General features: G+C 55.1%; 1 protein-coding gene across 5 annotated transcripts in view; it reads right to left on the bottom strand.

Annotated features, from left to right (window-relative positions):
• Positions 1-286: 286 nt before the first annotated feature.
• Positions 287-23,554, bottom strand: part of CUEDC1 (CUE domain containing 1) — a 95,751-nt gene continuing 72,483 nt past the window's right edge. For 4 of the 5 annotated variants that reach the window (XM_039476622.2, XM_039476621.2, XM_039476624.2 and 1 more), the window contains exons 3-11: positions 20,043-20,170; positions 13,156-13,282; positions 12,234-12,426; positions 10,848-10,931; positions 8,023-8,094; positions 7,062-7,155; positions 6,295-6,353; positions 5,416-5,486; positions 287-1,966 (exon numbers count right to left, since the gene is read on the bottom strand). In XM_039476622.2, coding sequence (XP_039332556.1) covers positions 5,419-5,486; positions 6,295-6,353; positions 7,062-7,155; positions 8,023-8,094; positions 10,848-10,931; positions 12,234-12,426; positions 13,156-13,282; positions 20,043-20,170 — 825 coding nt within the window. In that variant the 3' untranslated portion in view covers positions 287-1,966; positions 5,416-5,418. Of the gene's footprint in view, positions 2,040-5,415; positions 5,487-6,294; positions 6,354-7,061; positions 7,156-8,022; positions 8,095-10,847; positions 10,932-12,233; positions 12,427-13,155; positions 13,283-20,042; positions 20,171-23,554 lie in introns of all 5 variants that reach the window. The other variant, XM_074388536.1, reaches the window with a different exon arrangement.

Below are 23,554 nucleotides of genomic sequence, written 5' to 3'. Positions count from 1 at the left end.
ATGGTCTGGAGCTTTCGCAACAGACTGGCTTTCCCCATGGTGTCTCCCTTGCCCATGAACAAGCGGTTTACTGTCCCGGCACAAACAGGAAGGCGACAGCGCTCCACACAGCCTGCCGGCAGGTCCACACCAAAGCCTCAGGTGTCCCCTTGGGAGTGCAGGCAGAGGGCTGCGGGTGAATGGGGCAGGCAAGGCCAGGATACCCTAGGGATGCGCGTGGGGCTCCAGGGGACAAACCCTGCCCCAGGCCAGGAGGGAGCAGGAGGGTCCAGCCCACGCTGCTGGCTACATCAGAGCACCAAGAGAACACCAAGTCTTTATTACAGGAATTCCTATGAAACAGCTCCAAGAAAAAACCCACACATAGGAGGAAAAAAATAAAGCAACACTCACAGACATGGGGCTAGGGATTCCCCCACCGTGCGCCCAGTCCTGGCGCAGGGAAGGCTCAGAAACCCGTCGGGAACTCAAGCTGGGCGCCGGAGGAGCTCCTCAGAGACCTCCCCTTCCCTCCAGGGCCCCAGGCCTGGCGTGGGAAGCAGCGGAGGGGGGCGGCGGCTCCTCGGCAGGGCCGCCTGAACCAGCGTCCCCTGCCCCTTGCGCGTTTCCAAACTTGGTCACGCTTGGCGGCAGCGGCGCGTCCTGGCCCTCCCCAACAAAGGGAAGCTCGGCCTCGGGAGTCCGGGCAGGTGAGCGGGATGAGGTTCGATCACGGGCTCACCTTTGCTACCCCCTCGTGATCTTGGGGCCACTAAGGCCACCCGGGGCCCTACCAAGAATCGGATCCCACTCCCAACCTCCCAAAGCCCTGCTGAAGCCCTGTGCCTGATCAGGCTTCCCGGCTCTCCAGAAGGTCGGCGCGCTCTGACGTCCAGGGCGCGGCGGCAGGCTGGGCAGCCTCCCTCCCCGTGGCAGTGGTCGGTGCCGTGTAAGCGTTCCTAGAATCCGGAGTTCTGCTCCTTAAATCACCCACTCTTCTCAGGGGCACCCAGCAAGCCCTTCGGCCCTAGGCACTCCCATCCAGGCTGTCGGCTTCTGGGCCTTGCTCTTCAGCCCTGCACCTGCTCAAGGGGTCACTCCGGGGCCACTGCTGCCCGCCCTCGGACAGCAGGACTTCCAGTCCAGCTGGGGAGTCAGAGGCCCTGTGAGCCCCCACCGTGGTGTGACTCCAGAACTGGCTTTTGTCTGCTGCCAAATTAAAGACCCTGCCTCCTCAGAGTCCTCCCGCTCTGGAGTGGCCACCTTCCCCATCCCTGCTGGGTAGTGAGGAGCTGCTGGGCACATGCCCATCCCTAACGGCAGCAGCCTGATGAGCCCAGACAGGGCAGTCGGCAGATGCTCTCTGCAGTAGCCCATAGCTCCTCACAGGCCCGAGGGACTGGTCAGGGACCTCCCTCCCAGGCTGGGTGCAAGGCTTGTGTGCTGGGCCAGCAGCCCCAGGGGAAGGATGAGCTACAGGAAGCCATGGGAGGGAGGGCACAAGTGCCCAGAGGGAGCTGAGGACTGGAACAGGGGCTCAGGCAGAGTCTGTGACAGGAGAAAAGGGGAAGGGAGGGAGGCAGGGACTCCACTTTCAGACAGAAGAGCCTCTGGTGGGATCTTCTTGCCCTTTTCCATATTCCAACTTTGATCTGCTTTCTGGATTTTTTTTTTTTTAAGGGAGGTTTGTTCCTGCATTTTCACTCATTGACCATAGGAATGCCTGGCTACAAAAGGGGCTGTAACTTGCTGCTGCCTTTAGGGGCCCCAGGTCCTTCCTCCAATTGCGAGGCAGCAACTCCGAAGTTTCTAAGTCCCGTGAAAAGTGGCAGTGGCTGGGCTGGACTGTGGCTGGAGGATCGCTGGGCCTCGGTTCTCAAGCACCGTCTGTCTGGCTGCAGCTGGGCCCTTCAGCTGGGGGCCAGTGTTGCTCTCCAGCTGCCCCCACCGGGTCAGATCGTCTCTGGCAAGGAAGAGCTGCTGGCATCTGGTGGGGAGAAAAAGGGGATGGGAGGAGTCTTTTCCGCAGGAGCCCAATGGTCTTTCCTGGACACTCGTTTCTGGAGAGACAGTTTGGGGCAGAAGTTACCAAAGACTGAAGCCCTCTCCTTTCTCCAGGGACTCGAGGTCAACCATGGAACTTTGCCTGGGCCATCTTCCCCATTCAAATTCCTAGAACTATTCCAGCTTGCCAAGCTGCAGGGATTCTGGCAGCAGGAGATGGAGTGGGGGAATAGAATTCTCGGGGAAGCAGCTGTCAGTGAGGGCTTCAAGGTGGGAGGGTACCTGGCCCATTCTAATATGTCTTAGCTCAGGGGAGGTAGGCCACAGAGACCTGTAGGGGGAGAAAGGTAAACTGGGGGCAGAACTTGGTAGGCCTGACACCAGGCTGAAGAGTTCCTAAGACTTGACTCAGAAGACTCATTCAGGTGGGGTGCGGTGGCTCACGCCGGTAGTCCCAGAACTTTGGGAGGCCAAAGTGGGTGGATCATGAGGTCAGGGCTTCGAGATCAGCCTTGCCAGCATGGTGAAACCTCATCTCTACTAAAAACACAAAAATTAGCCAGGCATGGTGGCATGTGCCTGTAATCCCAGGTACTCGGGAGGCTGAGGCAGGAGAATTGCTTGAACTTGGGAGGGGGAGGTTGTAGTGAGCCAAGATCACGCCACTGTACTCTAGCCTGGGTGAAAGAACAAGACTCTGTCTCAAAAAAAAAAAAAAAAAAAAAAAAAAAAAAAAAAAGAAAAGAAAGAAAGAAAGAAAAGAAAAGAAAAAAGGGCATCGGAGAAATGGAACTAAAGTGGTGTTTTGGTGGTAGGTGCAGTGAGAACTGGGCTGTGACCTAGGTGACGAGCTTCTGTGAGGGTGGTGATGGAAGGAACAGAAAAGAGAATGAGGCTGCACGTGGTGGCTCACGCCTGTAATCTCAGCACTTTGGGAGGCCAAGGCAGGAGGATCACTTGAGGTCAGGAATCCGAGACCAGCCTGGCCAACATGGTGAAACCCCGTCTCTACTAAAAATGCAAAAATTAGCCAGGCGTGGTAGCTTACACCTGTAATCCCAGCTACTCTGGAGGCTGAGGCAGGAGAATCACTTGAACTGGGAGGCAGAGGTTGTGGTGAACTGAGATTGAGCCACTACACTCCAGCCTGGGTGACAGAGCAAGGCTCTGTCTCAAAAAAAAAAAAGAGAGAGAGAGAGAGAATTAAAGGGGGAAGTCAGGAAGAGAGACTGAGTTGACATCCAAGGCTGAAAAGAAAATCTTGGGTGCAGCTGGGGACAAGAAGCAGCTCCGGAAGTGTTAAGTGCGATGGAGATTCAGATGTAGGAGCCAGATGCGCAGAAGTGTTGCTGGTGCTATAAAAGAGGGCAGAGGCAGTGCCAGAGTGGGCAGTGAGAAGACTTCGAAGACGGTCAAGGGCAGAGCAACAAGGAGAGCCAGTACTGAAGCAGTGGGCAGAGCCACAGGAGCCTGGAGAGAGGAAGGCGAACCAGGCTTCCTGGGGTCACAAGAGCCAAGGGAGGGCAGTTTCAGGAAAGATCGGGGCAGTATGTGGGGAGAAGCACCAGGAGAATGCAGAAGAGGGCAAGGCCCTGGAACCGCTGGGTGACCTCTAGGTCAGTCCAGGTGGTGGGAGGAGCTGCCAGCCTGCACTGGATGAAGAAAGATGGCAAGGGAGACACAAGGACCCTTGGTTTTTAAGGGGAGGAGGAAGAGGATGTGAACTTGCAGAAGGAACTGGAAAGGGACAAGCTGGAAGCCCTTAGGACAGGAGTGAATGATGAGGCTGGCTGTCGTGGCTCACACCTGTAATCCTAGCACTTCGGGAGGTCCAGGTGGGTAGATCACCTCAGATCAGAAGTTTGAAACCAGCCTGGCCAACATGGTGAAAATCTGTCTCTACTAAAAAAATAAAAAACAAATAAACATAAAAAAACAGCCAGGCATGGTAACAGGTGCCTGTAATCCCAGCTACTCTGGAGCCTGAGGCAGGAGAATCACTTGAACCCAGGAGGTGGAGGCTGCAGTGAGCTGAGATGGCACCACTGCACTCCAGCCTGGGCAACAGAGCGAGACTCTGTCTCAAAAAAAGAAAAAAAAAAATGGTGGGCAAAGTTCTGATGTAAGGTGGTTCGGACAGGACCCATTTTCCCTGGGGACCAGGAGGAAGGAGAAGGGGGTGCAGTGGCCGTGGAGGCGTTTCCCTGGCAGGCTGTATCTGGGTACTCCAGGGAGGTGGGAAGGGGGCTGCGGCTCTGGGTTTGAGGAAAGCCTGATGGTTAAGGAGGGGGCTGCAGTGCCTGCTGGGAGGTGTGGCAGGGAGTTGGGTGGAGGGAGCGTGGGGCCAGCTGCCCAGGCAGAGGGGAGAGGGCGCTTGTATTTACTGATCCTTGGTTTCTCTCACCTCCACTATGACTATCCTGAGGGCAGCAAGGATTTCTCCATGGTCTGACACAGGGCCATACCTGCCGCACCACCAGCTCAAGAAAGCCTTGTAGATGCTGCCCACTGGCACCAGACCGGTGGTGGAAGAGCTGGGTAGCTTCCCCTCTCCCATGGGAAAGGGGGCTGAAAGGGGGACAGCTGTCCTGGCGAGTCCTGGAGGAGTCCCCAGAGAGGGCACAGGAAGAGAGGAGGAGAAATGGCTTGGAGCCCCAGGGCTTCAGCCAGAAACCACTGCCTCAGGAGGGGTTTCCTCATCCTGGTGTGGCAGACACCAACCCAACCCAAGCAGGGGCTGGAGAGAGCTCTGTGTGTGCACAGCCAGCTTGAGATCACCTCAGTTTCTCTTTTGTCTTTTTTCTTTCTTTGAGATGGAGTTTCACTCTTGTTGCCCAGGCTGGAGTGCAATGGCTCGATCTAGGCTCACTGCAATCTCTGCCTCCCGAATTCAACTGATTCTCCTGCCTCAGTCTCCAAGTAGCTGGGATTACAGGCGCTGCCACCACGCCAGGCTAATTTTTGTAATTTTCATAAAGATAGGGTTTCACCATGTTGGCCAGGCTGGTCTCAAACTCCTGACCTCAGGGGACCCACCCACCTGGGCCTCCCAAAGTACTGGAATTATAGGCGTTGAGACACTGCGCCCAGCCAGTTTTTCCTAAATTGTCGTCTTAGTGTGCTATGTGTGTCCTCGACTGTCTTCTCAACTGGACTGTAAACTCTTCAAGGTCAACGCTGATTTTGTCTTCCTGTTCTCAGCATCTGTCATAGGCAGGTGTGCTTATCTTTTGTCGAATGAATAAATAACTAAGAAAAGGCATGCAATGGACTAGTTCCCACGCCCGTGTCCCTGCCATGACTATGAGGGAAGACACGTGGGACCTGCACGACCCAGCTGCCCAAGCCCAGCACCTCTGGACACCTGGGAGGACAGATGGGGTGCACAGTGTGGTGGCCCTGGCCTTGGGCAGCTGTGGCTCCAGGCCTTACCTCTTACTGTCCTTCTCGCAGGCCTTCCTCCACCTTGGGTGCCTCCCGCCGCCTTCCCCGGAAGTCTTCGTCTGAGAAGGAGAGGGAAGCTGCCTCAGCCTCTACCCTGGAGGGCCTCGCTCACGCATGGCCCTCAGATTGGGCAAGAGAGCTGACCCGTCTCTCTCTGTCCCCTTCATCTGGGGCCCATGCAAGTCCCCCCAGGTGGGCGATGCATGGGTCCGGGGGGAGAGGCAGCAGGACACCCAGGCGCCGGCCGGGGTCCACCACTGAGCTCCGAGACCTTGGACAAGTTCTCCCCTTTTCTTCGGGCCTGTTTCCTCCTCTATAAAATGGGATGGGAAAGCTGGACTACCTAGATGACCTCTGAGGCCCTTCCAGTCCCTGTTTCTGGGTGCCTCCGGACCCTCGAATGTGGCGTGAGGATCAGGGTCCAGCTGGGGGCCCGGTAGGGTCTGAGGCAGAGTCTTCTGGCCCATGTGGCCTTTGGAAGGGACTGGGTGAAAGCTGAGAAGCCTCTGGGCCCACAGACTGAAGCTGCCTAGGGCTTGGTTCTCAGGGTGAGGGTCCCCCATGGGGGTAGGTCTGTCTGCCCCCTCACACCCCAAAGAATATTTCCCAGAAACAGTACCTGGCACTTCATGCTACAGGTAAACATCTAGGTGGAAGGAGGGCTAGGGCCCCCTTTCTGGGGTTGCAGGAAGGGAGATGCAATGTCAACCAAGTGGGGGGGATCCATTTCTTTGGGTCAACTGCCCACCAACCCTCGATGTGTGCCTCCAGGGGACAGGGCAGGTGCTCCCACGAAACACCCAGGAACTCGGCTGGGAGATCGCAATCACAGGGAAGTGGGAGCTTACGACTCCCCTCCGGCCTCACCACACACGTGGCCCTCCACATCGTCCAGGAGGTTGGCTGTTGATGCAGCAGCTCCCAGCCTGACAGGCCATTCAGGAAAACTGTCCCATGAGGGGGCACCACCCTCATCCTCCCAGGCCCACCCCCTCTCTGCCCCACCCCTCCAAGCCCTGGAGGCATCCACCACACCCACCTGACCCCCCACCCCAAGTACTGTCCCCCGGGCTCCTTTTCCTGAGGTCAGTAGCGTGGACAGGCTCTGACGCTCTCATCCAGCTTACATCTCTGGGGATGGAGAAACCGCTTCCTCCCTGTTCCCCTCTGATATCCTAGGCCCTGTTTGAGAAGCGTGGACAGGAGTTCGGGTGAAAATGTTGAAAGCCGTATTTCTCCTGGAGGAACTGAAAGTGAGAAGGCAGGGCCAACATGCTTGGAGTGAGTGCGCCAGTTCAACCAGAGAAATGAGGGGAGGTTTGATTTCGATGGAAGTACCACTTTTTCTCCCAAGACACACGTGACCTCAGACCAAAAATAAGTTGTAGGCCAACTTCTGAGCCTACAGAAGGGAGTCAGGAGCTGCTACCCCGGTCCCTGGCTGGCACCCGGAGATGGGCAGCGGACTGGTGGCTGAGCTTGTGGAGGGGAGGGGAGGAGGGAGGGAGGCCACAGAGTGGGGTGGCACTCACAGGGGAGGGCAGGGCTGCAGCGAGTCCAGTGTAGGTTGTGCTCCGTGGCCCTGGGCTTCCACCCTCTCCCCCACCTCTCCGGTGCCAGGCTGCAAAGGATACGAATGATGCCTCAACAAGTGTTTCCTCTTTGACTTCCTCATTTTGGTTTTCTCTGAGAAGGCTCGGGCAAGTTCAAACAGCTTCCTCCGGGTGGCTGGGGACAGAGAGACCTGTGACTCATTCTCTCAGCACCAGCATACCAGATGGCCTCCTCCCAGGTGTGGGAAAGGCGGGACGACCAAGACCCCTTGGAGTAGGGAGCAGGGGCAGGCAAGGGTGGGAGCTGGGGAGGGAGAGGTGACAGGAATCGCAGACCCCTGAGGACACCACCCAGGATCGAGTGGCTGCCTCCTGGGTCAGCCTGCAGGGGCAGCTAAGGCCACCGGGAGCCAGGCCCAGGGACCGCAGGCCGCTGGAGATCTGAGAATTCCCTCCCAGTGGCACCTGTCGGCAACACATCCTGGCTCACTTTCCTGCCGCCACCGCCTTCCTGCCCCTCCCCTAGCCACCTCCAAAGTTGGTTCTGGGATTTCCATGACTAATCCGAGATTTTCCCTGAAATGGAGCCTGAAAGGATGGCAGCCTCATTCACACATGGCTGTGGGTCTGAGTGGCGGGAAGGCAAGCGGCGGAAGTGGGTATTCAATGCTGGTGGGACTTTGTGGAAAGATGCCCCACCGCCACAGAGGCTTAGCAAAGGCCTTTCTGTGCAGTCAGCTCCGGCCAAGCCTCCTCAAGCCACGGAGAACATGAATACGAGGACTGGGGTGAGAGCATGTACGGCACGTTATTTTTCTGCAGACATCTGGCTCAGGAGGATTTAACACTTAATTTGTATCTAGACTCAGCTCTAGAGGGAAATGAGGCAGGAGGGCTGAGGGAGCCAGCCTGTGATGAAAAAGTCTTTGGTTCACCGAGAGTCAGCTGTGTGACACGTTCTGGGGGGTTCCCTCCCCGCTGGGTGGCCACAGGGCCTGTCTCAGAAAAGCCGGGAGGGTAGCGGGGCCTGAGTGGGACTCACACTTTCCCATGTGTTTCAGCTTGTCCCTGAATAAGGCATCTTCAGACACAGCAGGGTTGGCTTCGCCAGTTCCTGGAAGGAGACACCTGTTGAAGGCTGCCCAGTGTGGCAGCCACGGCCGCCGTCCCAGCCCTACCCTCCCGTCTGCGGACAAATGCAGAGAAAGAGCAGGTTTCTTCCCCAGCCAGGAGCGAGTTTAAAGCAAGGAGGACGTGGAGTTCCAGGAGCTCCTCTTTCCCCTTGTGGACTGTGTTTCCGCCTCTGTAAAAATGGGGAGGGTCTAGTGGTTGCTGTGTGTGTGGAGAGCCAGCTCATGAGGGCTCCCAACCGTCCAAGCCTCTGACCAACTCCACGTTTCATGAAGTCACCCTGGTAGCTTGGGCGTATTTCCACCACGGCGGTCACCAAGCGCTACACATCAGGCTTCCACTGCAGCCAGCTGGCTGTGAAACATTTGTCAGCGAACCATGGGCCTGCTGCACTGCACACCGACATTCACATGACAGTCTAATGAGGTGCTGGCTCAGAGCTGGCATTCACCTGCAGCAAGTCCCTTGTCCTTCCTGCCAGGGCGAGCCTGTCCCTCGCTCCCTCCCAGCCACAGGGTTTCTGGATAGTTACATAGTGAGTAGGAATAGAATGGGGCTGGTTCTGGAATGAGAACCCTGCTGGCCACCCAGAGTCTCCGAGGCTTGCTCAGCACCCACTTGGGTCTTTTGCTGCCTTTCTGAAGCCCCTGCTCTCTGTCCTGCAACTCCGTTAATCCCCAGTCACCTTGCCTGCTAAGTCCCCTTTGAGTCATTCTGATCCATCTCAGCAGCCCCGGTATCTCTAGTTAATTCAGGATCAAGGACAAGAAGCTCCCGCTTAAAACTCCCAGCTGCACATCTGCTGAGGCCTAAGCTCCCAGCCTGCTGCTTATGAGTCAGTTCCACAGGATTTTCTCCCTTCAAGCTGGGATCAGCTCAGCCCCCTATCCCTCTGCTCCTCCACCCTCGACTCTACTGCATGATGCAAGGTCTATTCCAGGCAAGAGCCTTTCCCCAATGTGGGCAGCATGTATGTGTGGGGAAGCAGGCACTGACTGACCAGGGGCCACTGTTCACACACAGGCACCACGTCATAGTTTCCAGCTGTGGCTCAACTCAGTAGTCTGCGCATTCCAGTGTTCCTCACCCCCACCCAATCCTCCTTCAGCCATTAGGGCTTCTGAGCAGAAGGGCATGGCCCTCTTTACAGGCAATTCTTGTGTGCGTGTTTGTGTGTGTGTGTGTGTGTGTGTGTGTGTGTGTGTGTGTGACAGAGTCTCACTCTGTTGCCCAGGCTGAAGTGTGTGTGTTGGTGGCGGGCAGAGTCTCACTCTGTTGCCCAGGCTGGAGTGCAGTGGCGAAACTGAACTCACAGCAACCTCCACCTCCCAGGTTCAAGCGATTCTCCTGCCTCAGCCTCCCAAGGGACTACAGGCACGTGCCACCACACTCAGCTAATTTTTGTACTTTTAGTAGAGATGGGGTTTCACCACCCTTGTTGGCCATGATGGTCTTGATCTCCTGACCTCATGATCCATCCGCCTCAGCCTCCCAACGTGCTGGGATTACAGGTATGAGCCACTGCGCCTGGCCTACAGGCAATTCTTACTTCCCACCACCTTGTACACAAAGCTAGAAATTCCTCTTCCTCCAACACCTAGGGCAAGGCCTAACAGCTGGCAGATATTCTCAGCTATGTCATGAATGAATGAGTGAACTCCCCAGATTGATCCTGCCCTCCTTTTTTTCCATGCATTTGCTAAAATCGGTAAGTCCTCAGCTTTGCCAGTTTGTTCTACCTGTTTTCTGGGCATTTCTCCTTACAAGATTATAAGATTGGCCGGGCATGGTAGCTCATGCTTATAATCCCAACACTTTGTTTGGGAGGCCGAAGCAGGCGGATCACGAGGTCAGGAGTTTGAGACCAGCCTGGCCAGCATGGTGAAACCCCGTCTCTACCAAAAAAAAAATACAAAAAATTAGCTGGGCATGTTGGTGTGCACCTGTAGTCCCAGTTACTCAGGAGGCTGAGGCAGGGGAATTGCTTGAACCTGGGAATTAGAGACTGCAGTGAGCCGAGATCATGGCATTGCACTCCAGCCTGGGTGACAAAGCGAGACTCCGTCTCAAAAAAAAAAAAAAAAAGACCATAAGATCCCCCAGGGCAGAGACCAAGACTTATCAAGTCTCTGAGTCCCACTATGGGGCATTTTGGGGGTATGATGTGTCCTTTTCTTTCTTTTTTTTTTTTTTTGAAGACAAGGTCTCACTCTTGTCACCCAAGCTGGAGTGCAGTAGCATCATCACAGCTCACTGCAGCCTCAACCTCCTGGGCTCAAACGATCCTCCCACCTCAGCCTCCTGAATAGGTGGTACTACAAGCACATGCCACTATGCCTAGCTAATTTTTTATATTTTTTTGGTGGAGACAAAGGGTCTTACATTGGGATTACAGGTGTGAGCCACTGCGCCCGGCCACGTGTCCTTTACTAGCCTAACGCTCAAGGCACAGGTTGAGAGTTCAGCCAGCCTGTTACTTGATCACAGCTGTGGGCTCAGAAGCCCAGCCGTGGCTGGACTGGAAAGACCCCAGGGCTGCTAAATGGAGAGGATATGGAGGTGGGGGCAGAAGCGGCCCCGCCAGCCTGCTGAGGAGGCCCACGCCCCCTCCCACCATCTGTTTTTTCACCCTACTCCCAAACTCCAAATATTCAAAGCAAAGTTGGGTGTAAGCCTCCCTCTCCTCCCCGCGCCATGCCTCTAGGTTTCCATCCCGTCCCCAGAAGGCAAAGTTACCTGGGACAGGAGAGGGAAAGCCAAAGTCGTTTCCGACAGACACGCTGCTGGATTTAGATTTCTGGGATTCGTATTTCAATCGATCTGGAAAAGGACCACATTCATGAGTCAGGGAGGTTAACTCCTGGGCTCCCAGGGGCAGGCTGGGATGGGACGTGGTAGGTTGCTAGAAGCTGAGTCCCCAAAATCACACGAGCACACAGGCACCCAAAATATGAGTGCATACAACATCTCCCAGCTCTCAAAGAACCAGCAGTGAAAGAAACTACTACCTGACAACCATCTCGAATGTCAGAATTAAAAGGACATGGAGAGATTATAGAGTCCAAACACTCTCATTTAAAAGGAAAGACCCAGCCAAGTGTGATGGGATCACGTCTGTAATCCCAGTACATTGGGAGGCTAAGGCGAGTGGATCACCTGAGGTCAGGAGTTTGAGACCAGCCTGGCCAACATGGTGAAACACTGTCTCTACTAAAAATGTAAAAATTAGCCAGGCGTGGTGGTATGTGCCTGGAATCCCAGCTACTTGGGAGGCTGAGGCAAGGGAATCGCTTGAACCTGGGAGGTGGAGGTTGCAGTGAGCCGAGATACAGCCACTGCACTCCAGCCTGGGCCACAAGAGCGAAATGAGCCACTGTGTCTCTAAATAAATAAATAAACAATAAAGGAAAGGCCTTGAGACTTCCAGCACCTTGGCTGCAGAGCTGGGGCTCACCTTGGGCCTCAGCTCAGCCTTCTCCCTGCACAACTTGCTCGTCCCCCACCAACACACCATCAGTTAACACACACAAGCTCTCACGCTATGGCCATCACAGCGACAGAGCTCCACGGCCCTCTCATTTCCTCCAGCCCAAACACACTCCCACCCGACAGGGGAAAGGCAGCCAGGCTGGGGAGCTGGGTCTCCAACCCACAGACAACCCAAATACCCGCAGAGTTCCAGAGCCCCTGCTCTAAGGCTTTCCACTCAAGAGCTTCCCACGCTCTGGCGTCCATGGAGCCAGTCACTCTGTTCTCAGTGCTCCAGACACATCATGCCTGCCTTGGGGCTGGTGCTGTGAGGACGGGCAGTGCTCTTCTCCCTGCTGCCCTGTGCCGAGGCCAGTGCCTGGCACAGAGCAGATGTGCAAAGGGAAGAAGGCCTAAGAGTGTACACCCTCCTTCCTCTGAGTCTCAAGGGAGAAAGGGGTGGCCAGTGACGCAGGTCCCCATTGGCAGAATTCTGGGGCTCCCACGGGATAACCTGGTGGGAGTCATGCCTCATAGGACAGAAAGCACCTGGCCCCCTTGGCCCCAAGCTCAGTGCTTTCCTGAGCCCCAAGGCTAAAGCCGGCATCACCTCCCTTCTTCAGCCAGGGAGAAGTGGCTGCGTGCACTGCCCACCTCTCTCCAGGGCGAGGAGGAAGTCACGGTTCCGCTGCAGCTCCTTCATGAACTCCTCATTTTGCAGGAAAAGCGCGATCCTCTCATCTTCCAGGTACTGCTTCCAGCGGCTCTCCTGGTCTTGGGGCCCTGGCCCGGCCATGGCAGGTGGACCTCCCTCTCCATTCCCAGGCTTGGGGCCCCCAGCATTACTCTGGGAAGCGGAGAGAACATGTTGAATGCATACACACAAGAGCATGTGTGGCACAAACACCCACGTCTCTCTGGTTGCACACACGCTCTGTCCAACATCCTCCAGCCCTCCCTTGGGGCTCACACCTCCTGATGCAACCTGGTTGCCAGACAAAATCCAATGGACAGGTGGTCAGAGCCCTCGCTCCAGGGGACATAGCGGGAGCCTAAAACCTATTTTTCCTCCACATCACAGACCACCATCTACAACCTGAAGAGTCCTGGAAAGAAATCTGCAAACCATGGAACAGCCTACACGTGGATTCCCAAACTCAACCCTCTCCCTGCACCAAGGGCCTCAGAGTGGACCTGCCCTGCTACGGAGGCACCTTGGGGCATGCCACCATCTAGAGAGAAGCTGCCTCTGGCCCTTTCCCAAGGGAGGAAGGGGAGTGCCCTGGCCCTCCACCATTGGTTGCCCTATGCCCGCTTCTCTCCAGCTTGAGGTGACGGCTGCGGCAGGCAGCCTCCTTGAGCTGTCACCTTCCCTGAATACAACAGGAAACCTTCAGGCCCAGGCAGGAAGTGAGGCTTTCAGTTCAGCATCCCTTCCCTGCAAACCCCGGGCAACAGAAATAGCTCAGCCTGGATTTAAAGATCAGGGAGTAAAACTGGCTGGCACAAATTGTGTGGGCAAAGAGAGCTGCTGGACAGGCAGGTGGGAGTAGAAGGTGGGGGTGGCCTGCATTACCTGTATGCTGTCTAGCTGCTGGGGCAGGATGCGGAGAAAGTCATCGGGGAGGTTGCCTAGCAGCGGTGGGTTCCAGTTCCGATAGCGCCTCTGGCTTGTAGGGGCTCCAGAGACCAGCGCGTCAATCCTAGAGAATGGGAAGTAACAGGGAGGAGGGAGCCATCAAGCCCAACCCCAGGTCTCCTGGCCCCATCACACCAGGTCCTCAGGCAGGTCAGATCCTGCTCAGAGATTCCCATGGCCAGCTGGGTGCAGTGGCTCACACCTATAATCTCAGCACTTTGGGAGGCCGAGGCAGGGAGATCATGAGGTCAGGAGATTGAGACCATCTTGGCCATGGTGAAACCCCGTCTCTACTAAAAAAAATTAGCTGGGCGTGGCGATGTGCACCTGTAGTCCCAGTTACTCAGGAGGCTGAGGCAGGGGAATTGCTTCAACCTGGGAGATGGATGTTGCACTGAGCCAAGATCGTGCCACTGCACTCCAGTCTGGGTGACAGAGCAAGACTTCGTCTCAAAAAAAAAAAAAAAAAAAAAAAAAGATTCCCATGGCCTCCACTGCCTCCGGAACAAAGGCCTGTCACTCTGCCTCATCACTGGAGACTTCTCCACCAGCCTCAGCTAACTCCCTGCCATTCACTGCTCTCCAGTCACTCAGCGCCTCCCAGATCTCTAGACCTGCAGAGCTGTCTGTCCACGGTGCTCATGTGGAACGCTGTGGATGTAGACGTAGTTGTTTACGAATGTCCCCTAAAGACGGCAGGAATCGCATCCTTTCATGCTTCTATCCCAGCACCTACACAGTGCCAGTCTCATGACGCTGAGTGACAGGTATGGTCCAAAGAGACAGACACATAAGCTCCAGCAGCATGGCCTGCTTCGTGTTGGTTTGCTGAGAAGGGGGCATGTGGGGACGCCAGGATCCCCGTAAATCCAAGCTCCAGTTCCGGCTCAACTACCAGCCGGTAGGGTGGTCTTGGGTGGGCCCCTATTCCCCTCTAGGGTTCAGTTTCCTTATCTAGAAACTGCTGTCTCCCTGCCCAGGTGCCGGGGAGCCCCTCAGGAGGCTGTGTCCTGAGGAATGAGGTGTTGATGTGAGCGTGCAAGGATCTCGCTCTCAGGGCGCTCCGGAGCCGGTCTTTGCTAGCCTGGCATGTGTGTGGCAGGAGCTCTGTGCCATGGCAGAGCCAACAGCTGGGCAAGGCAGGAGAGGAAGAGGGGGCTGGCCCACACCCTCCCTGACCCCCAGGCTCCCTCCCTGCCGCCTGGGCCTGAGGGCAGCCTGGAGCTCGGCCAGGAGCTCCCCACAGCTCCATGGCAGCCTGCAGCGTGGCAACCGCAGGACACGTGTTCCGCTGAATCAGGGAAACGGCGCACTGAGCAGGCAGCCGAGGGTCGGGCGGTGGGGGCCGCTCTCACTCTCGGCCGGGCTTTGATTTGGTCTCCAGCTCCAGGAATCCCGCCCGCCCCCTCACTGGAGGGGAGCTTTTCCGGGCTGCCGCTGACTATGGAAATAACTTCCTTTCCTTTTCTATTTTGGGCGGGTGGCCGGTGGCGGGGGCGCGGGGAAGGGGCGGGGGCGGCAGCAGACAGGATAACCAGCTGCTAAGTGCCTGTGGGGAGCTCAGCTCTCGCAGACTGGAGCCAAGGGAACCCCAGCACGCCTCGTCCACCCTCTCGCTACGCAGACGCTGGGGGAGAGGGAATGGTCCCGGGAGGAGCTCGCATCACAACCCTGGACTCCCATTCCATGGCCAAATTTCCTTCCACATCACTGCCACCTTCTGTCACTGTTGGAGGCTTCGTTTTTCTCCAAAGGCCAGAGATGGGGAGAGAGGGAGCCCCATCTCGCAGGGACCCACAGACCAGCCCAGGCCAGAGCACGGAGAAATCCCCTCTAGGAGCACTGCCCGTTCTTGGATCTCAGGGTCTTCATCTGGGACGTGGATGCCCACCCCCAATTTAACCACACCTGGGAGCGCCACCCAGGAAAGCAGCAGAGGGAGGACCCCAGAGGTGCATCTGGACCCCTCCAGCCATGAGGCCTCCAAGTGGAGAACGGGACAAGATGGAGGCGGTCCCTGTTACCGGCTGAGTTTCCCCTGCTGCTGGGCCTGTGGCCCTGAAGGCAGGCCAAGCCCAGCCCCCTCCCGGCCCCTTGCCTGGCACTGGTAGAGATGAGGTCAGCCCACAGCTGCGTGAGCTAGGGGCCCTGCACAGGCAGCCCAGGCAACTCCATTGTGGTCGGAAAGGAATGTCAGAAATGAGCTGAGACGCAAATAAAAAAAACTTCCAAGGCTGTAATTTTAACGGAAGAACAGCAGGCGGCCTGTGTGGAGGGGTCCCCTGGGTTTCAGAGACCGACTTTCTTTCAGATAGATGCAGGGAAAGATAGGCTGGGGGAGGGGAAGGAGACAGAAGCTGGGGAAGACTTCCCAGCCCGGAGCCTCTGCCTCTGGACCCCAAAACTACAACTTCAAGCCCCATCGAACTCCCAGGTTTACCCATGGAACATCAGATGTGACGGAAAAGGATTTCAGAGACAGGCCTTCCAGATACAATTTTTGGTAAAAACTGGACATTGAGGTCCAGAACGGGTTCAGGCCATGTCCCGGACACACAGATCATCCAGATAGAACCTGGGCCCAGGGATGGTGACATTTGAAGCATGCTCCCAGGGTTGCCTGCCTCTCTGTGCCCTAGCAGGACAATGCTCATGCTCCCAAACTCTGCCCCATACACAGGCTCTCAGCACCCCGGTGACTGGAGGTGGCAGAAGGGAGCAGGCCACTCCCCTAACTCAAATCTGATCTCCCTCAGCAGCCAGAGGAAGATTCCTAAAACACTAACCTGGTCGTGTTACTCTCCAGCTTAAGGCCCTTGAAAGGCTCCCACTGGCTGCAAGAGAAGATGGAAGCTCCTTGGAGGGCCACAGGGCCCTTGATCTGCCTGCCTGTCCAGCCCCACCTGCTGTTAGATGCTTCCAGGAGGTCCCACATGGGCCCTCTTCCTGCTTCCAGGCCTCCGCACGTGCTGCCTCCTTTGCCCGAGCACCTCCCTGTCCTCTGCTTCTCCAGATTACTGCCATGTGGTCTTCAGCTCAGAGCCTGGACATCAGTTTCTCCTGGCAGCCTTCCCTGCCCCCATGTCTTCGGCTTCTCTAGACCCTGATCTCCTTGGCGGTGGGTGGGGAAACAGGCAGTGCCATATTCACTGCCACATCACACACATGCCTCAGCACATGGTTCACACATGGTGCAGCAATGCTGAGCTCACCTCCTCATCACACAGAGTTCAGCACATGGCTCACACACATGGTCCAGCAATGCCAAGCTCACCTCCTCATCACACACACGGCTCAGCACATGACTCACACACATGGTCCAGCAATGCCGAGCTCACCTCCTCATCACACAGACGGCTCAGCACATGACTCACACACATGGTCCAGCAATGCCGAGCTTGCCTCCTCATCACACAGAGTTCAGCACATGGTTTACACATATGGTCCAGCAATGCCATACTTACCTCATCACACACATGGCTTAGCACCTGCATACAGCAGGCGACTCAGCAAATGCTGGAAATGAATATCCTGGATGGAGGGGCTGGACGAGGCACTGGAGATGGCCTAGAGGCCCAGATCTAGCAAAGCCATCGTGGGGCAAAGGGACCCATGCCTCTACTGAAGACTAGCTTCTGGGGGAAGCCTCGCCCTTGGTCTCAATGCTCAGTGTTAGAGCTGAACTCAGAGGCCAGCGAGTATAGCTGGCAGACAGGAGGAAGCAGTAAACCACTGATTATAGGTCTGGTGTATATCTGGGACTGTGCTGAGGGCTCCACACACATCTCATTCAATCCTCCTGGAGTGCTAAGGTAGAAATTACTATTCCCGTTTCAGGTGAGGCAAATGAAGCTCAAAGAGGTTAAGCAATGAGCCAAAGGCCACACAGCAAAGGTGCCTGAAGAATCCTAAGCTAGGCAGCTGAAGGAAGGCGTGGGGAAAACAGACCGCTTCCGTCTGACTCCACAGGTCAAGTTCTTCTCAGGGCATCCACTCCCAGCCCTGCAAAGCCTTCATTTCCTGAGTCAGGTTCCAGAACCTCAAGCAAGAGCAGTAACTTGTCTAAAGCCCACAGGGTCTGAACAAGGCCTCCTGAGCCTTGTTCTAGTGCTGAGGTTACCTTGCCCCCAAGTGGGGCTCCCATCACTGGGCTGCCCTGCCCTGCCCTGGCCCCCACCCACAGCAGGCTGAACACCCAGCCAGAGTAGGGAGGGGGTGTGGATACTCATACCATATTTATACTGGGATTTTCAGCCAAGTATGATGGTTATAGGTCTGGCGTATATCTGGGACTATAGTCCCAGATACCTGGGATACTGAGGTGGGAGGATTGCTAGAGCCCAGGAGTTCAGATTCACCATGGGCAGCATCATGAGACTGTTTCTATTTAAAGAAGAAAAAAAATCCTTTCTCTTATGGCCTCAGTTGAACTTCTTGCAAAAGTATGTTGGGATATTAAAAAAAAAAAAAAAAAAAAAAAAGGTGGAGGCAGGGGCAGGCACAGTGGCTCACATCTGTAATCCCAGCACTTTGGGAGGCTGAGGTGGGTGAATCACCTCAGGTCAGGAGTTCAAGACCAGCCTGGCAACACGGTGAAACCCTGCCTCTACTGAAAATAAAAGTTAGCTGGGTGTGGTAGCGCATGCCTGTAATCCCAGCTACTCAGGAGGCTGAGGCAGAAGAATAGCTTGAACTCTGGAGGCAGAGATAGGAGTGAGCAGAGATCATGCCACTGCACTCGTCTGGATGACAGACTGAGACTCCATCCCAAAAAAATAAAAAATAAAAAAAATAAAGTCAAAGGATAATCATGTAGCCCTGGGCTCTGTGGCCCATCCCAGTCTGCAAGCCCTGCCTAAGCCCCACCCAGACCCATCACTCACTCCCCACCTCCCACTCCAGTACAGCCTGCCAGCTCCTGGTACCACTCATGATAAAGATCCCAGCTCTGTTCCTGTCCCTGGCTCAAAACACTTCCCTCCCTCCTCCCCTCAGTAACTTTCTAGGACTCTATGAGCTCCCTAAGCTGCAATCACAGAGATTTTTCTCATTAGGGACGTGACAGGATAGGGCAGTGAGGGTGATAGGCTGCAAGTCAGTGACCTGGATTTCAACTCCAGCTCTTTGTCTTGGGGAAGCTATGAAACCTCTCAAGGCTCAGTTTCCTCGTCCATAAACAGGGATGATGACAACAGCGCCCACCTTTGCATTAAATGTGATGGTGCCGGTAAAGAACATTCTCCGCTTCTGGCATTGGAAGGGTGCTTAGTCAATGCTAGCTATACTTGCATGATAACAGAGTTCTCCACCACTGCTCTAGCGCCGTTCTGGGGAGAAAAGAAGATCCAACTGGGGCAGGTGCCCTCTCCCATCATCTCCCCAGCCCCTCACTACTCCAGGCCTGAGCCATTCTAAGAAACAGCAGCTCTAGGGCAAAGAGGCCACCACACCCCAGCTCCAGCAGCCCCAGTGCAAATGTGGAGCCTAGAAAAACAAGCACCCCAGAGACACATGGGACCTTGTTGCCAACTAGTTTCATTTGATTGATTGATTGATTGATTGATTGAGATGGGAGTCTCGCTCTGTTGCCCAGGCTGGAGTGCAGTGGCGCCATCTGAGCTCACTGAAACCTCTACCTCCCGGGCTCAAGCAGTTCTCCTGCCTCAGACTCCCAAGTAGCTGGACTTATAGGCGTGTACCACAACACCCAGCTAATCTTTGTGGGTTTTTTTTGTTTGTTTGTTTTTTGTTTTTTTTTTTTGAGACGGAGTTTCGCTCTTGTTAACCCAGGCTGGAGTGCAATGGCACGATCTCGGCTCACCGCAACCTCCGCCTCCTGGGTTCAGGCAATTCTCCTGCCTCAGCTTCCTGAGTAGCTGGGATTACAGGCACACGCCACCATGCCCAGCTAATTTTTTGTATTTTTAGTAGAGACGGGGTTTCACCATGTTGACCAGGCTGGTCTCGATCTCTTGACCTCGTGATCCACCCGCCTCGGCCTCCCAAAGTGCTGGGATTACAGGCTTGAGCCACCGCGCCCGGCCCTTTGTGTTTTTAGTAGACATGGGGTTTCACAATGTTGGCCAGGCTGTTTCTCGAACTCCTGACCTCAAGTGATCCACCCGCCTTGGCCTCCTGAAGTGCTAGGATTACAGACGTGAGCCACCAGGCCCAGCCTAGCTTCATTTTAAACTTCCAAATTACAGAACCTCTAACCTGGAAGACGTTTCCAGAGACTTTGCAGTCTACCTCCCTGCCTCCCGTTATCAAAATACCCCAACCAAAGAGACTTGCTGTCATCGCTTAAAAATCCCCACAACATCCCTAGCCCAAGGATGGCAGATAGCCATTCCATCAGTTACTGATGACTGGCTGGGAATGCTGTGCTCTGTGTTGATGGAGATCTGAGGCTCGGTGTTGACTCAGCAGGAAAGAGCACAGTGATTAATCAGTAGCGTTTGCTGTGGGTTTGGGAGGGGAAGTGTCAGTACACAGTCCCTATATTTGTCATTTCTACTCTGGCATCTCCCTTGACTAAAAGCTCCCAGAAAGCAGAGGCTGAGTTTTACTTAGCTCTGTGTCCCATATGGTACGAGACACACCACCTAGCCCAGAGTAGGAATCTAGGAAATGTGTGTTCTTGCAATCGTTACATTTTGCAAGTTCTCCTTGGTATCTAGCTAAAATGTCTCTTGCTGCAGTAGAAGCCTGTTCTTTGAGAATGTACTGAGGGGTCCAGCCAAGTTTCCCGTTGTTCGTGCACAGCCCCAGCCACTGATCCTCTTCCCCACCGCCCTGCGCTCTGAGACAAGACAGATCCTCACCGGGGAGGCGGAGTCGGGGGAGCCAGAGGGTAGGGCCGGTCGAACATGTGCATGTGGTAGGCTGGTGGGGAGTACACAGGTGGGGGCTCTTCATCCGAGCTGTCGGGTTCCAAAGTCCTCTCCAAGATCTAAATCAGAGGCAACAGAGAAAGACTTATTAATCATCCCTCCTTGAATTTAAATACCGGTTAGACAAAACCAAGTGTAGGAGGGCGGGGTATATAATAAGGGAGCTCCGTCTTGCTGGTAGGGGTGTCAATCGATACAATCAACCACCTTAGAAAAGTGCCTTTTTGAAAAAGCTAAACACACGGCTACCTCTGACCCTCCAGTTCTAGCACAGTCCACAGACATCAAAATGTTTGTCCCCAAAAGAGTGTTCACAGTAGCATTCTCCCTCCATGCGCAGTCAAATGCAGGCAGACAAACATAACAGTGCTCAGGGTCAGAGCGGCGTGCCCTCGACGGGGTGGGTAAGGGTGGGAACGGACACCAGGGGCACTCCAGGTTCTCCGGATGATGGTTCTTGAGCTGGTGCTGATAATATGATCTATTCACACTGTGAAACTCCACCGAGCCGCACGCGTGTGACTCATGTGCTCCTCTGCCCACGCTCTTCTTTGATAACATCATTCATACCCTCTCTCAAAGTACCTCCATGTCTCTGATCTCATCTTAACCTCAAACAACCTGGAGCAGTAGGATATGGCTCATTATCTGATCTTACACAGAAGGAAACTGAGGCCAAGGCTAAGTGACATGGCAAATCCACAAACGTTTTAGAACTGAGTCTTCAACTTGGACCACAAGGATCTTTCTTTTTCGTTTGCTTGTTTTGAGACAGAGTCTTGCTCCGTCACCCAGGCTGGAGTGCAGTGATGCGATCTTGGCTCACTGAAACCTCCGCCTCCCAGGTTCAAGCGATTCTCCTGCCTCAGCCTCCCGAGCAGCTGGGACTACAGGTGCCTGCCACCATGCCAGGTTAATTTTTGTATTTTTAGTAGAGATGAGGTTTCACCATGTTGGTCAGGCTGGTCTCAAACTCCTGCGCTCAGGCGATCCACCCGCTTCGGCCTCCCAAAGTGCTGGGATTACAGGCGTGAGTCCCAGCTACACCGTGACCGGCCCAAGGGTCTTTCCTTCAGGTTCACTGGCTGCACACTCAGGTTGGACTCTCAGGACAGAGAGTAGCAAGGGGCGTGCCCAGGATGCCCGCTCTCCTTCCCAAGCTCTTGTCTTTATCCAAGAGTCAAGAAGGACAGGGAGAGGCCAACAGCTGGGCAAAGTCTGGGGTTCCTGCTCCACTGACCGACCTAGACTCTTCCCCAGAGACCCAGAGAGGAGTTTGGGGCAGTAGATGGGACCCCTGACTGGGAGATTCCTCACTACACAGCCCTGCCTGGCCTACACCTTTGCCTCCTGCTCACTTCCCTCACAACTCTCTCTGTTCCCATCTCCTCCAAGATCAAAGAACACGGGAGGCGCACAGAGGCTGTGAATCGAAGGTGCCCAGAGTCCCCAGACCTCAAGTGAGTTTGCAAAAGTCACCATCATAATGCTGCCTGTATAAGCCTGGGTTGGGCCAGGCTGCATTGGCACATCTCTGCTCTGAGACCAGCCATGCCCAGCACACGCAGCCTCCCAGGGGCATCTGGTGGATAGGGAGGTGAGCCTGTGCATGTGATCATACATACGCATACACACACACAAACATATACACACACACATGCACATACACATGCATATACGCACATATATGCACACACATACACATGCACGCGCACACACATGCACACACACATACTTTGCAGTGCTCTGTACACACACAGCTAGCTCAACCCAAGGAGGCCTCCGGCCCTGGAATGCACTGACGTTCTTTCCTTCGGGGTGGAAAGTATTTAAACAGATGCTTTCGCAGGAAAGGAAGAATGCAGCGCTTGGCAGGCCACTGCTCTGCTTACCCCAAATTTCCACAAGAAAGGAAAAATGAGAGAGAATGCTGTAAGCGCTGCTCCTGCTCCCCGGCACAGGACAGTGGCCCTGCGAGTCCCTAGTGCACTTAGAGAACTTGCTGCTGCTGTCCCCCAGCCCAGGTGCCCCGTTTCCCAGACCCTCTGTGGCCTGTGTGAGGGACAGGGCTCTGGGCTGCGGCCTTGAGGCCAGCAGTGGCAGGTCTCGGTGGCTGGCCTGGACTGTTCCCACTGACCTGCGCCTGAGTGCGGTGGGTGAGGAGGGGAGGAGAGCTCAGTAGAACTGTCCCCTGAGGGAAGCTGCTTGAAACTTCCTCCGACCGTGGCCGGCAGCTGACAGCCCCCCAGACTCAAGGGTGATCAGGCCTCCCCAGCCACACCAGGAGGCCCCCTCCTGCTCCTCTGCGCAGCCTCCCAGGGCAGCAAGACCAGACATGCATCAGAGCCTCCTGGAGAGAACTTGGGAAACACAGAGAAGGCAGGCGGCCGGCCAGGCAAGCTCCAGAATGCAGGGCTCGAGTCCCAAGAATACCCCAGCAGCGCTGCTGACCTCCCTGGCCTCTCCCCTCATCCTCACCAGTCACAAAGAGGTTGTTCTTCTGGCTCTAAAAGTGCTGAAGTTTTGGGCTCTGCGGCCTCCTGGCTTCACTTTGTGGGCGATGGATGCCTGCCAGGTGCTCCAGGGGGCAGGGTCTGGGCCATTTATCTGACAGGAGATATTTCTCCATGGCAAGGATACCCCTCAGGCCAGCCTACCATCCATCAGCCCCCAGAAAGGGGGCTTTTTCCAGTCAGCAGTCATTGTCATTCCAGCCGCGGCTCATACATTTTCCGGAGCACTTTCCGCTGGCTCAGGAGCTGCCTGCCTATGGGCCTAGGCAGAGTTCCAAAGGTAGGGGCCTGGGGAGACTGCCAAGGGAGGGGAGGGGTACCGGGCGGGGGCTCGATTTGGAAAGCAAGATTCTTAGAGAAACAGAAGCACACACAGCAAGGGCCTGCCTAGGGGGCGGTGAAGGCTCACAGAGGTTCATAGGGCTGTGGGGGCCGTGGACAAAGGAGGAAATATTACCTTCCCTGCCAGATTGTCAGGGCAAGTCAGACTGCAGAAAGCATCAGAGCTGGCAGAGAGCTTTCTTTCCAGGCCACACTTAATGCATGTACAGTTGACCCTCAAATAACGTGAGTTTGAACTGCACGAGTCCACTTACAAGCAGATTTTCTTCCACCTCCACCAACTCTGTGACAGCAAGACCAACCCCTCTTCTCCCTCCTCCTCCTCAGCCTACTCGGTGTGAGACCTACTTCCGCTTGATGAATAGAAAACATGTTTTGTCTTGCTTACGTTTTTCTTAACATTTTCTTCTCTCTACCTTACTTTAGTGTAGAAATATGGTATATGCTACACACAGCATACGAAATGTATATATATATATATATATATATATATATATATATATTTTTTTTTTTTTTTTTTTTTTGAGACGGAGTTTCACTCTTGTTACCCAGGCTGGAATGCAATGGCACGATCTCGGCTCACTGCAA

The sequence above is a fragment of the Saimiri boliviensis genome, chromosome 17 (genome assembly GCF_048565385.1).
Source record: "Saimiri boliviensis isolate mSaiBol1 chromosome 17, mSaiBol1.pri, whole genome shotgun sequence".
NCBI lineage: Eukaryota > Metazoa > Chordata > Mammalia > Primates > Cebidae > Saimiri > Saimiri boliviensis.
The sequence above is the reverse complement of the archived record's forward strand: the minus strand, read 5'-3'. Positions and strand labels throughout refer to the sequence as shown.